Here is a 14,726-nt window from a genome sequence, read left to right on the forward strand (position 1 = left end):
TTTATCTAAATTCGAATATTTTACCATGCGTAATGATCATAAATTGAATTTCCATGTACCATAAATGTATTTCTAAAGCAGAATCTTTAAAATCGCGATAATTACGTTAACTATATACTGGCCTTTAATATTTTAAAAACGGTCATGGATTTTTTACGGTAGTTGGATGGTAGCGGAAACTAACGGACTTAGACCATAATTTATCCAATCACCTTCTTTACAGTGGGCTGATTGTGAGGGACTTTTTGTTCGAATAAAACTTGTGAACAGTGTATAGTGTTGTGTTCGCTATATCACTCTATTGTACATAATTGTAAAAATTAGTGCATTTAAAAGAACATATTTAGCCTGAATTTGGAAACCTGCGTTACTAGAACATTTGTGATACGATTTCTGTTTCCTCTTTGAAAATGGAAGTGGAATGTTAATACAGGGTGAACAATTACCTTTTCGTAATAAATGTTGTGTCATGACCTTACGTTTCTAGAAAACAAAATGCATTTTTGTCAACTGGCTTATAGGTTACCTTGCATACTGTTGTATCGTAAATATCAGTCTCCATTATTTAGAGTAATTATTCCCTTTGCTTTTGGAATGTACACCAAAGAATGTTAAACACTGTACACTCAGAGAACTAAATGCATCATATCGATTGATGCACCAGAATGCATCGACTGATGCACTAAAGTGTGTTTTATGGCTTCTTCAAAGAATCAGATTCACACTTGATGCATTTGGGTGCATTTTTATATGTCGTGAAATAAACACCAAAGTACATCATTTGATTCAAGTGAGGATTTATTTCAGTGCGTTTTGATGCACCTTGATGCATTTTCATACACCAGAATGCATCTTTTTCGATGATGCACTTAAACGTTTCCTGTGAGCTCAGACCAAACATTTAAGTGCATCATCCAAAAAGATGCAGGAAGGTGCATCAAGGAACATTAACTGATGCATTGAAGTGCATCTCGACTGAAAGGAATCCTCACTTGAATCAAATGGTGCACTTTGGTGTTTCTTTCACGACATACAAAAATGAACCCCAATGCATGAAATGTGAATCTGATTCTTTGAAAAAGCCATAAAACACACTTTAGTGCATCAATCGATGCATTCTGGTGCATCAATCTATATGATGCATTTAGTTTTCTGTGTGTATAAAGTAGCTACTATTTTTTTTTTAATATTCGACTTCCTGTTTCACGTACCCCTTTCTTTTTTTAGATCTTTAGTAACAAGAAAAATAGTATTAAAATCAGAAAGGAAGTGTATAGATAGAAAACCAGCCATTTGAACTAATAATGCAATGGAAAACATAAATTGCGCCTCTGTGACGAAGTTAACACAACGCGCTAATCCTGGCCTCGGCATAGGTATTCTTTGTGAGTGTCCCCTTCATCAATTTCATTATATCTTCATCGTCGCGATTAACCAAAAGTGGCAGAAAAGCGATGCTAAATAACAAACAGACAAATTATATCAAAAGTATAAGTGCAAGATTTTGATTCAAATACAAGCGGGTCTTGATTTTCTCTTTATGCATTAAAATGCATCAATCAGAAGCGTAAGCCTTGAAGGTTGATACGTTACGTTGATAGTGTGTTTGCCTTGGCCAGCATTTTTTAGTGTTTTATCAGAAGCTTCAATCAAGGATGAACCAAAAAACCAAACTTACTCCCACAGCTTTATCTATCCGTGTATTTCAAGTAGATACAATTAATTTGATGCACTTTATTTTCCTTGTCCATCTTCATATTGCATGTATATGTACAGTTTTGATGCATTTGTATCTGTATAAACTGGTTCCTGCTTACGTACTTGATTCCTGCCTACGGAAGATCTGAAAGAGTTTTTGAGAAAGGGTCAGTCAAGTTGATGAAGAGTGCACCAAGTGGTCTTCACTCCAGGAAAGCTTTTCAATAACCGTTCTCATCTCTCAACATCTTCGAGTGCTCACTCGAGCAACTCCTCTGCCCAAACAAACAACATGAGGGCCGCAGCTTACACCCAGCCAGAGGAGAGCGAGGATACTTCATTTTCTTGTTTCCATCCCCCTAATCCTTCTCGCATGACGCTTCCAGATCCCTCCTCAATGTCAATGAGCTACTCTCGCATGACCCCGGTTGACCTCGGCGCAACAATTAAGAGGTGCTGCCGAACTGGGGATACCTTATTGGTCCTCCGTGACAATGGAGGAGTGGTCCATGCACAAAGACCCCACCTCCCCTTATAAGATCATGCCTTCCGATTCCTTGTTCCTTTGTGTGAAGCAGTGGAGTTGCAGCTGTCAACCTTTTGAATATGCAAATTGAGGACGCCGAGGTTCGAAGGCAGCTGCTCCTGCCCCCCCCCCCCTGATGTATCAAAACCAGCCCCCTCTCCTTTTTGACACCGGGTCAAGATGCTACAACCGTACGTCGAGAAGCGACTCCTCATGTACAAGCGAATGTCCAACAATTGGCTCAAGCTATCACCTTCATCGCAACAAAGGAGAAATAGGCTTATCTAGGTTTCATTGTCGGCTTTCCCGTAAGATACTTCATGATTGTCAGCCATGATTTAGTTATGTGACACGCCTCAAAGTGAAACTTGTAGGAACTTTTAAAGCAGTTTCTCTTCTCAAAATGGTGACCCCAATGAACAACCAGTTAAATTACGTACGTATTGTAAAAGTTTGCTTTAATCTTATCCAATACAAACTGATAACGAATTGTTTCAAAAATTAGAGTACACTCAAAGCAGAAAAAATATTAAATGACAGAAGAAAATGAATACAAGATGCATTAATAAACAAATGTCTACCTGCATCAAATTTAACATATTTGTAATATTTTTTTAAAATTATCTCATTTCTCACTTTAAATTGTATCACATACACACATAAATACACATGTCTGTATATATATATATATATATATATATATATATATATATATATATATATATATATATATATATATATATATATATATATCAAGGTAATCAGTTTTACTTGCATCAAAAACGCGTTTTATCCATCTTAATAATTTTTGTAATAGTGTATGGTGCGATAGATGTGATATGACACAAAGTTTGATTTTGTTAAACTTGTCTCAAAATGCATTGTTTAAAGATATCGTAAAATTCACAATATTGCAACATTAAAATTTAACAGTCTGCCTGTTAATTTACAAAAACGAGATGCAACCGTTTTAATTAAATTGAAATATTTTATAATGCATAAGCAAACATTCTACGTTACGGTTGCGTGCACCATGAACATATGTTTAGGAACTGAATTATTAATTAATGTAACTATGTACAATCCGTTAATGCTTTAAATATTGCCAGTGTAATTTTTACAATAGTCGCACAGCGAAAATGGTCTTAGACCGCAATTTCTGCAGTCAACTTTTTATTATGCGTTTTGTAAATAATTTTATCAAACATTTAACACAAATAAAACTTCAATAAGGAAGTAAGATTGTTCGAATTCATTTTTATCAGAACTATGTAAATAGTCTATATGAATAAATTCGGATTGATGCGTGGGGAAACGTGTATCATAAGGTTCCCTCTTTCTTTGTCGCAGTAACTTAAACGCGTCAGATCAATCAAAATATTAACGATGAAGAAAAACAAACACACATGATTCGATAACTCGAACACCATTTGTGTCAATCGTCGAAGCTCTGATTAAGCATGTACAACTTTTTTTTTTTATTTCCTGTAAACTTCAAGCACTTTGGTGTAGTCATAAATAAGAATCTAATTCTTAATCTCAAAATTCAACTATAAAAATAAGAGTATAAAACTTGACAAATTTCATAACAAAGTTTTGTACATAAAGTTATTCTAGGAAAATAATATTGTTAATCAGTTGAAAAAATTACTGCAAATATGAACTGCTTTTCGGATTTTGTTTGTCATTGGCTATGTTCCAATATAATCTTTGGTTTCTTTAGGTAAAGCGAAACGTATTTATAAATGTAATGAATATCCTTTCTTGTGTTCCTTATGTAATACATAATTAAAATAGTGTTTTTCGAGAAACGTAAAGAAGTGGATTTTTCTGTTGAAAATTCTTCAGAATTGAAATTAATTTATCGCTGAATTATTTTTATGGTAACCCATTATTTTTATCAAAGTTTGTGAAATATAAAATATAGTTTAGTATTATTTGTCCATGAAAGATTAAAATTAATTATTACTGAAACGCTGAAAATTGTATGTATTCACATTTATATAATTTAAAATGAATTACAAATGTTTATTACATTCGGAATAAATGAAACTTAATCTACGTATGCATTAAGCGACATGTGTCTATTTGCTTATTTGCTAGCAAATCACGTTTTCAGAAAATCAAACTTAAATTTAACCGTCCATTATATTTTTAAAATATAAAAATTTGTCTTCTACACGACAAAAAGAGCGAAATTTAATCTTTCTAATATCCGTGAAAGTGTAAATCTAAATTACAGCATGAGGTTCACTTTACTCTCTTACCAGCACTTCTAGAAGTTATCATAAAATTGACACGATTCTATCTTTAAAATTTAACAATCTGCCTGTTAATTTTTTTAAAAATTATGCATTTTTCGTAAGCGAAAGCGCATTTATTCCGTCCCATCTCCGTGCCGTCGTTTGAATGAAAGTATTTTGAATATATATTTTATTTTTAAAATCTTAATCAGAAAATGAACATTAGTTACAGTCAACTGTTAATAGTTTGAAAACGGTCATGATCGTTTTTACGGTAGTTGATAGGCAGCGGAAATTGATGATCTTAGACCGTCTTTTTTACAGTCAACGTTTTACAGTGTGAGCACAACGCTGTAATTATGGAGAATATTTATATTGATTATGTTATCAATATCCAAAAATGTTTTAGAGTTACAGTGGAATATGGTGGAACAACAGTGGTTTGGAAATATTGGGAGCTTTATAATACGTACAAAAAACGCAACATGTCGAACGAAGGTTGTTCCATTTTGCCCATTTGACTTAATTGAACGTGCGATTTGAATAGTACATTACCAAAAATTGAATTAAATTATGTAATGGCAATAAAAGAACTGTAAGTGGTAAAATTTTATTTTGTAACAACGTTTTGTTAAAATGCATTCAAACAATGCAAACTTGACCTGATTGAACGTGTATCATGTAGATGTATTATTTTGAAAATTATTTTTCCTGTAAGCTAGTCCATAGTAAAAGGCCTAGTAACCATAATAAAAGTAGTGTGTTTTTAAAATATTTTAATTAATTTTCCAGAAATACAATTTTCCATTGATATCATCAGTATGCATTGAGACCAACTTCTAGAAAATACATTTTCAGCCACTTATGTAGTCATTAATGTTGCTACAGTGAATATCATCATATATTACAGCACAGCAGATGTTGTTGCTGTCTCAGGATTTTTTTCTGTAAAATCATGTTGGAATGGCTATCGAATGTACAGTAATTTCACTTTTACGAAAATAGTAAAACTTCTCAGAGTTTTATAACATTCCGGTAATTTTTGCAGTGAAACCGTTACAATTTTAGGGTGATATCACTGGTGACCTATCTGCTGGTGATTTTACAGTGAAATTAAAGTGAATTTTATGCAGTGAATAAATTTAGTGTCCTGCGCTCTTAATAGCAGAAACGTCAGATTTCACTCTTTCTGAAAATTAGAGACCCTACTCCAGTTATTTTGCAGTAGCTCTACATTCTCGTCAGTGTAGAGTTTGGCATTTAAAAAATATGCGGAGCTCAAGTATTAATTAATCTAGCTACTAGTAATTTTTTTATCGCATGAGAGCAGTCTGCGTGTAAAGATTTTGTCTGTGTAATTTTTTATGCAATTAGATACCTGGCGTAAGCAGGATTTTTTTTCTGGAGGAACTGGAAATGTAAAGGTGTGTAGTACAGTCACGGACACTTCTGAATTGTAACGAGTCCATTGACTTTCATTGCTTACCTGGAGGCCGGAATATACAAGAAAATATTTCGTATATTTAGAAATTTCCATTCTCAAAAATGGTAATCGTGAGTTATTTTTGAAAATGTTCATTTTCTCAAAATTTCTGAGATGGCTGTATCCCCATCAGCCCCTCCCCCCCTCTGCGTACGCCAGTGCCTGTACAGAATGAAAGCTTTCTGTAGAATAAAAATCGACCCCGTCTCCTACTATTAAACAACGTGTGAAAATATCGGTCACTGAAATCACAGTTCAAAGTAACCGAGATTGGTAAATAGCAATCACAGTTTTTACCTATGATCGAAAAAATCACAGTTTTTGACATTACTATTATATTTAGTAACGAAAGAACTTACTGGAGTCGTGATTGTCCTGAGGAGCCACCCATCGGGAGCCTGGAACTGGAAACAGTTGCTCGGTTGCAGACAAATCGCAGAGGTGGCCGTAGCCTGCGATTCCAAAATTCTGGCTTCCGTGCATCAGGAGAGATCCTGTGGGAAAAGCCAGAGGAGAGAGATCAGCCATTGTTTGCATTTCCAGGGTGAATAATCGTACTGAAATGGATGAGTTGGGGTGAGAAGTTGGACAGAGGTTTTTATACACGTAGGTATAAACCCTGAGGTACTAATATTCTGAGGCCCTCCTATTGACAATTCATGTACAAGGACGTCGTTGGGAGTCGTCCGGGGGCTACTGATCTTTCCAAAATTTCCACATCCCTTCCAGATTTTTCGAGGCTTATTATATATACATGTACAGTATGTATGTATGTATGTGTGTGTGTATGTGTGTACCTATATATATATATATATATATATATATATATATATATATATATATATATATATATATATATATATATATATAAACACACACACGTACAGTAATGCGACTGTTTATCTTGTATCTGTTTGTTTTGTTTTGTCTTTTTTTTCTTATTTTAGCACTAGTTTGCTGTTTTCACTATTGTTTCTATCCGGTTTAAACTGACTTCTGCTGTACTGGAATTTCAATAAATAAATAAATACACACTAACTCACAGCCGGTATAATACTCTGTGGGGCTTGCTTTTTATGCTGTCCATGTCCTTTTGTGATTGTCCCTTCATCTATCACTTCCTCATCTTATCATCAGTCATCCTCATCTTCGGAATTAGCCAAAAGTGGCAGAAACACGAAGTTAAAAATATAATTCATTCATTTAAATATATATATTTATATACACATATTTAAATATAGAAACTATAACTATATTTTAATGAAACTGAATTGTGGCACATCAACTATGTATTCATTATGTAGTAAATTTTATCAATATATAGAAAACAATATGTAATTTATTACATACATAAATAGTATTAAGAAATAATAAGAACGAAGTCAGAGGTGCTAGGTTGGGATCCTAATCAAGAATGTGCCATTATGTTACTCCTATCGTCTTTTTATTTCTGCGCAACCAACAAAAAAACACAATAACCAAAATAAAAATGAAAAGAGGACAATATGGATATGTGACAAGATGGGCTAAACAATGATTTGTGATAAAACATATATTTATAGCTGATTTGCCAAGTTGTGTCTGATGTGTAATGTTTTTTACATGTATGAAATATCTCGTCTTTTCAGAGCATTTTGTTCTTCCCAGTGGAGGCACCATTGCAGATTGGAGACTAACTCACCTTTCCTTCAAAGAGCCAACTAAATATTGGCCTGAACAGAAAAATATAAGCACTGGGTAACGTTCCGAGAGACCGCTCTCTCGGTATTTCCTTCCACGGTGATTGCCTTGGTATTAGCAGTCAACGGAAAGTCACATCGGCGGTGACGTCACTTATAGTTCAGGTACGTGGTCCTTTAGTTCTATAGAGGAGCCATTTCATGTGAAAGTGGACAAGCAAGGTTAATTTTATTTTTATTCAAAGTACCACTTATTATGAATGCAACTAAAGGGAAAACTATGCAGAATTTGGAATTATTAATGCAAACATAATTTCATTTATTTTAAATAACACATTGTTTCAAACCTATTACTTGTTATAGTTGAAGTAGGATTTTATGTGTGGTGTTTCTATTTAATTTAGTTTCATTATGATATAGTATTATACCATAAGAAAACTTAAATAATTCAAATTTCATTCTGTGTCTCATTTATTGTTTCGATATCTTAAGCTCTGAAGTATCCTACTTCCATTTCTTAAACAAACCTTAGTTTGAATAATCTATTTGTGATAATTTTCATATCCTTTGCACTGTTCCATAATCCTACAAAGTAAATAATGTCCATGATTTCACACCCGTCACAGGCAAAAAAATATTCATAAAAAAAGTATGTAGTAATATTTTTAGAAACTAAAAGCATGAAAATGAAATAAATTGTTTCAGTAAACCCACATATTTCACAGAGTTTTCTGAAAGGCTGAGGAAGGTCTTAAAGTCAAAACTGTATTTTCTGTAACTGATAATTGAGATGGGGGAGGAATATTCTGAAATTAAATAACTTTCATCAAGGAAAATGAAATTACATATTTGAAGGTGCTAAGAAAATAATTAAGAAATGAATGTAAATTTGTCTGAATGTCACATCCGTCACAATGGAATTGCCCAGAGTTAGAAACTACATTACGAAAGCTCGGTTTTAAAATGAATGTAAGTTATGAATTACTCTAGCTTCAACAATACGGATGGTCACAAAGTCTATAACCAATGAGCGATATAGGTGCCTTTATGTAAAACATGCTCCACATCCAGTCTCGAAACATTTCCTCAAACATTTTAAAATTTTTCATCGAATTATCTTCAAAATGTGTGCATTTAAATCTGATTTTTATTATAATCGATTTATTTGATTCTTTTTAAAGAAAAACCCTTAAAATTGCTTTCATGGTTTTTGGCACCATGCATATAGGTATGTTTTTGTTCTTTTCTCATAGAAAGGCTTTTCTAGTAAACTGAACACTTTGAGTAAAGCAAATAAGAAAATTGGATGTAAATACACATTTTTCTGTTTCTGATAATGTATATACGAACCTACTATGCAAAGATTTGTTGAGAGTGTTAATGAAACTATAATAATTTCAGTAACTTTTCTTCCAGTGAAAAATGAAACATTCTGGATGTACTCTATAATTGTAACTTAAAATATTTTTATAGCTGAATTTTGACAATTTTGTCAATGAAAGTTAGCAAAATATCAGCTGCCATGTTTATTTACAGTTTAATGATAATGACACTATTTATGGTTTAACATGATTAGTATTTTGTATATTATTCTACACAAAATATTTGCTATTTTTGCCTATGAAAATTATTGAATTTTAAATCAAGAGAAATTAGTGTGTATTTACATTTGACATATTGCATTTCCTTTAATATGAGTTTCACCTCATACATTTACTTTATTTCCTTTATTTTCCATTCTTAGAGCCTAATAAACACCATTGAATGATTACGAGATTAATGTACTTTCACCAAAAGTGATTATGATATCTACAAAATCCTAATGTGCAATTTTATATAAATTATTCATTTAAAGTGATTTAAATCAATGATTAAAAAAATCGCTTGATTTAAACAAATCCACCTTGTGGTTATCCTTTCCCGGAAATGAACAAGATACCGGATCTTCAAATCTTCCAGTTCGGAATTTATCATGGAAACGCAAAGTAACGAAGAACCGTTACGATTAATCTTGCAATTTCAGTAATGCGTTATTAACCAAGTATCTAAAAATAGAGCGTTATACTTGTCTCGTGTCGGTATACCATCTCTAACTGCGATGATTCGCTAGGGGTGCTGGGAGAACAAAATTTAAAAACACAATTGAAATAATTCTTCTTGACCAATGAGGATGTATCGGGTGGGAGAAGCGACTACAGAAAATAATTTTAGCTAACCTCAGTGGCGGAGTAGATAGCATCGCTTGCTATAGCGCCAGAGGTCTGGGATTCGAATCCGGACCTTGGCGTGGGTGTTTTTTGTGGGTGTCCGTTCATGAATTTCATCATATGATCACTCATCCTCATCGTCGCGATTAACCAAACGTGGTAATATCATAATTCAATCAGGAAAGAATTTTACTATCTTGAACTACTTACTTGAAATTGTTCTGGATCCGGCCCGACCCTGTGGCTGAGTGGTTAGCACATCGCGCTGCGACGCCAAGGGTCCCGGGTTCGAATCCTGGTCGGGCTTGGTTGTTTGTGAATGTCCATTCATCAATTTCATCATTTCATCACTCATCCCCATCTTCGCAAATTAGCCAAGAGGCACAAAACGCGAAGTAAAATAAACTGAATCAATCAATCAATCAATCAATTGTTCTGGATCCGCCACTAATACACACCAGTGCACTTGCACTTGAGTCACTGTCATACAAGGTGTGGATGTATATGTTTGTATATGTTTTAAACAAATTTGTGATTAGTGCAGATATGTTCTTAGATTTTTTATTCAGTTGGTGTCCTTAACGGAGCTCCAACTAGTATATTCTTAAATGTATGTCTTTTTCATGCCTTGCCATTTCCGTGAAAGCCTTGTTTTTATTGGTCGTTGCGTATTTTTCTCTGCATTGTCATCGATTCCAGTCTCCCTCCCGTCTCGTATTCGTCCGTTCTTACAAAACCCATTTGCCAACCATGCGACACACACTCACATGAGCTTTCTTTTTATCTCTATTTTACGTAAGCTACCGCACAGTGCGTGTTTCTCAGAACCAATCAGACTCCGGTCTACGGGGATAATTGGTTGTTTCTTGCACACTAAGCCGCAGAAGTAATTTGCCTCTTCGATCCGTGAGCGAGTGAATGGGCGCACTCATAACGCTCTTCAATGCTACCGAGATAAACTCTCCAGATTAGCAGAAGGAATGGGCATGGGGAACAGTGTAGCCACGTCCACTGCTTTTTTGCTGCAGTGTTCGCATCTAGGCTGATTTACACTCATTTCTACCTACCTATAGTTAAACCGTAGTTATATTCGGCATACTTCGGCTATTCTCGGTATTGCCGAAGATTTACGAAGATAATGATTGCTGTTTCCGCGTATCACGCTCAAACAGCTAACATCCAGTTTCAAGACTGGTTAACTACCAGAGCAAAGTCAGTCGGATCTCGCAATTAAAGGCTTATTAAACGCTGTTTGAAGAAACACGAGAGTTAACGATATTACCCGAATATCTCTAGTTACAAAGTGTAGGTAATTGTAGTAAAGAGAATGGAGTAGGCGTGTAGGACCTGCTCTGAGAATTCTATTGAACCAATAGTTATCAGATTGCTATAGCTAAACAAAAATTAGGACAAAATCACATTTAGAGTAATTATAATATAGTGACACGAAATTCTAACAAAGAATGTGAGTGATATATTTGCAGTTCGAAAATGATTTTTTAAGTGAGTACTTGAGTACAAAATTTCCAATTTACATTATTGTGAATATATAAATTGTTTATTAATTGTAATAACTTTTATGATTATAAAGGAAGTCTGTACTTCAGAGTAATGGGGAAAAAAAATATTTCAGACATCTGATAATTTTTTGTTTTAGGCCCCTTGTAGGGTGAAGCAACTTTCGGCCATGTGTTTAAAGGAGATTTCCAACTTTCAGCATTTATTTACAAGAAATTACGGGAGATTTAGTCGCTATAAACTGTGCGCATAGTTAGCGGCGCGGCATCATTCCAGAAAATGTTTATGGAATGATAATATTAAACAAAGGAGTTAATTTTCATTTTATTTAATGTACAGATCACAACAGAGAAAATTTAGAAATTTACATTTGTCCATTGCCGTTGCAGAACTAAGGGCCAAAGGTTATACGTGCAAGATCTTGCAGTTGACTTGAAGTTTTGTATGGCTCGCCAAAATGAGTTGAAATTTCGCAATCTTGGTTGTTAGTGAAATGTACGGGAGGATCCAAAAAAAATAGTTCTAAAACGGGAGATCCCGGGATATACAGCAGAGTTGGTTACCCTAGCCCAGGGATTCCCAAACTTTTTCGTTTCACGGAGCCCTTGGTGTTTCAAGATTTTTCCACGGCGCCCAGGTTAGAATGTAGCAGGCCTATCTAGCACTTGCAACGCTCAGTTTGTGTTTTAAGGTTGCTTGTCTTAAGTAAGAAAATAAACATATTTCAAATTAAGAGACAATTCAAATGTAAAAAGTACTAAATTAGCACATATTTGGAGTAAGTGCAATTTCTGTGAAAATATTGGAACATTTGGCGACGCCCCTGTAAGTCAGCCACGGTGCCACAGGACGCCGCGGCGCACACTTTGGGAACCACTGCCTAGCCTCTTGTATGTTGTATGCCCCAGGATTCACATCCACTTAGGTATGGCCCTGAACGCAGGCCCATAGCTATATAAATGATCTCCAGGGGGAGCTCACAGGTCATCAGGGGGGATTTGTAAACCAAGTCCATTTTTCAAAAGTTTAACAGTATTAAATGAAGGTAAATTATGTGTGTCGGGGGTCATTAAGTTAATTTCAAATATAAAATTTAGAAATATCATACAAATATTAGTTATTTCTATATCTTCTAAAACATCTCTTGAAGTTCTAATGACTCCTACTGACACCATCCCTTAATACAGACTCCATACTATTTTTGATGCTACAGATATTTATATCATACAAGAAAAAATGCACAATATTCACTTCAATCATAGGCCCTACCGCACCCCGGCCGAAGCAATAAAACTTTACTTCGTTCCCAAAACTTTGGATCTGTGGACATTTGACGCAGATGTGGAAGTAATGTGGATGATGACGTCAAAGTCTCAGATTTCTGTCATACGAGAGGCTGCAACAGGGGCAGGGAAGGTACAAATAATGAAGGCTTCATATGAAAGAACTTTCTAAAGTCTAGATAATCTTCTAAACAATTGCCGCTGCTTGGACTTCTGCTCATAAACAAGATGAACGAACGAAGTTGTGAACAAAATAATATACATGCTGTCTACATTTACACTCTTCACCTCAAACAAATTAGAATACAAAATAGTTTTCCCTAATGTCAAGGGGGTTGCCGGCAGTGCCAGGGGGGGCTCAGCCACCCCTGGCCCTTTCCTGGCTACGGGCCTGCCTGAACGTATATATTCATCCATCTGTGCTATATTTTAACTTGCGTAAGTTGGCAGCATTGACCACAAACCTCTCAATCGCTGTACATCTCTTGTAGTGGTACACAGATCGTTGCGTGTTGATTGCTTTCCTCCATACTTCTCGCCGTCCATTAGCAATTGCGTGCAGAGGTTCCGCTCTGAGCCTTCTAGGTCAAACCTCTTTGGAAGAAGTGGCCGCCGCGGGGGGCGCTCAAGTAGCGTTTTCCACCACGAGGGCTTTTTCTCCTTCGATTGCTCCTAATGACGCAATTGTCGTTGGTACAAACATGCTTGTTTTTTTGTTTTGTTGAAAGGATTGCTGTTTTTCGTGTGCGATCGTTCGATTCTTATGCGGTTTGTGAAGTGTATATGTATCACCGCAGGAGTTTGTTGTTGCTAGCAACAAGACATGGCCGATTTAAAATACAAGTACCTGTATGGGTATATGATGTAAGACGGTAGTGGAAATGGTACATTATTTTAAAAAAATAAGAGCACTAAATAGATTCAACATTTTGTTATGTGCATTTGTTGAACACATTAAGTGTGTCTTTGTGACTGCAACAAATTATGTGAAATAAACACACAGGGTGTATCCGTGATCTTGAAACAAAACTGGCAGGGTGGATGGAGACTGGCCAAGTACCAATAAGAGACGAGAAACCTCGGGCCGGAAATGCGTCATTGACAGTGGAATAAGACAATTGGTGTCGACAAAAAACATATCTAGATACACTATGTTGTACAGAAGCTTTTGTATGCGAAAAAAATAATTGCTTCTCTCATAAAGCAATCATTCGTCATGTCCACATTACTAAACGCCCGGTCATGAAAATAGGCGGCTGGGCAGAATTGCGCTGGTGCCACATATGGGAAAAGCAAAGCGGTAGAGGGACAAAAGAAGTGGCAGTTCTCGCGCACTGTGTAGCATCGTAAAACAGGCTGCGTTGCCTATTTCGAGCGTCAGACCGACCTCTCTCCGGCCACTATAGAGCGTCTCAACCTTAAAAGTCAGTATGGAAGTAAATGGAGTACTTCCCTCTCTGTCTAATACACGAGTTTTGCCAATAGCTCTGTCCTTCTCTACCACCGTTGCGTTGCCAGATGTTACAAAATGTAGATTTAATACGGATTTTACTGCATGTATCCTAGCACTCTACGATGGAAACGTTATAGTAGTTGTTCAAAATGGCGCCGATACAGGCACGACAAAGTTGCAAGAAGCTCTGTCATCCGCTCAAACATCCCTGGATTTGTTTTATGCAGGTGAAAGGCTTTGTGTAAGTTTTGAACTTGGCAAGGTAGAGGAACTATACGGTCAATAAAAATGGGACACCTATATCCTGAAATGTTCGCTCCCCTGCAAGGTGTTGTGTGTTGCCATGGCGATAAGTAGATTTTAATAGCAAGTTTTCAATGGCAACACTTACCATCGCCGTAGAGTTAGGCATTTTGCCATTTTATTGCCGGTGACTGTACTTCTCGTTACTAGAGTGAAGAGTGAGAGTATTTCGTTCGAGAGCCAAATAGTTCGCAAGGAAGACGCTAGATAGCGTATGGAATCGAGAGCTTCTTCGCTAGAACGAATAACGCTCGAACAGGCAAAACGAGCGGTATACATTTGAAGCGCAGTAGTACACGTATACCTTGATGTGTGTGTGGTAGTGGTGTCTCA

The 14,726-nt window shown here is 35.7% G+C and overlaps 1 protein-coding gene across 1 annotated transcript in view; it reads right to left on the minus strand.

Moving 5' to 3' along the window:
• LOC145980692 (uncharacterized) overlaps positions 1-14,726 on the minus strand; it is a 49,322-nt gene that overhangs the window by 10,265 nt on the left and 24,331 nt on the right. The window contains exon 3 of the mRNA XM_083113750.1: positions 6,310-6,444. Coding sequence (XP_082969876.1) covers positions 6,310-6,444 — 135 coding nt within the window. The remainder of the gene's footprint in view (positions 1-6,309; positions 6,445-14,726) is intronic.

Source organism: Lepisma saccharinum, chromosome 28 (genome assembly GCF_977018435.1).
Source record: "Lepisma saccharinum chromosome 28, izLepSacc3.1, whole genome shotgun sequence".
Lineage (NCBI taxonomy): Eukaryota > Metazoa > Arthropoda > Insecta > Zygentoma > Lepismatidae > Lepisma > Lepisma saccharinum.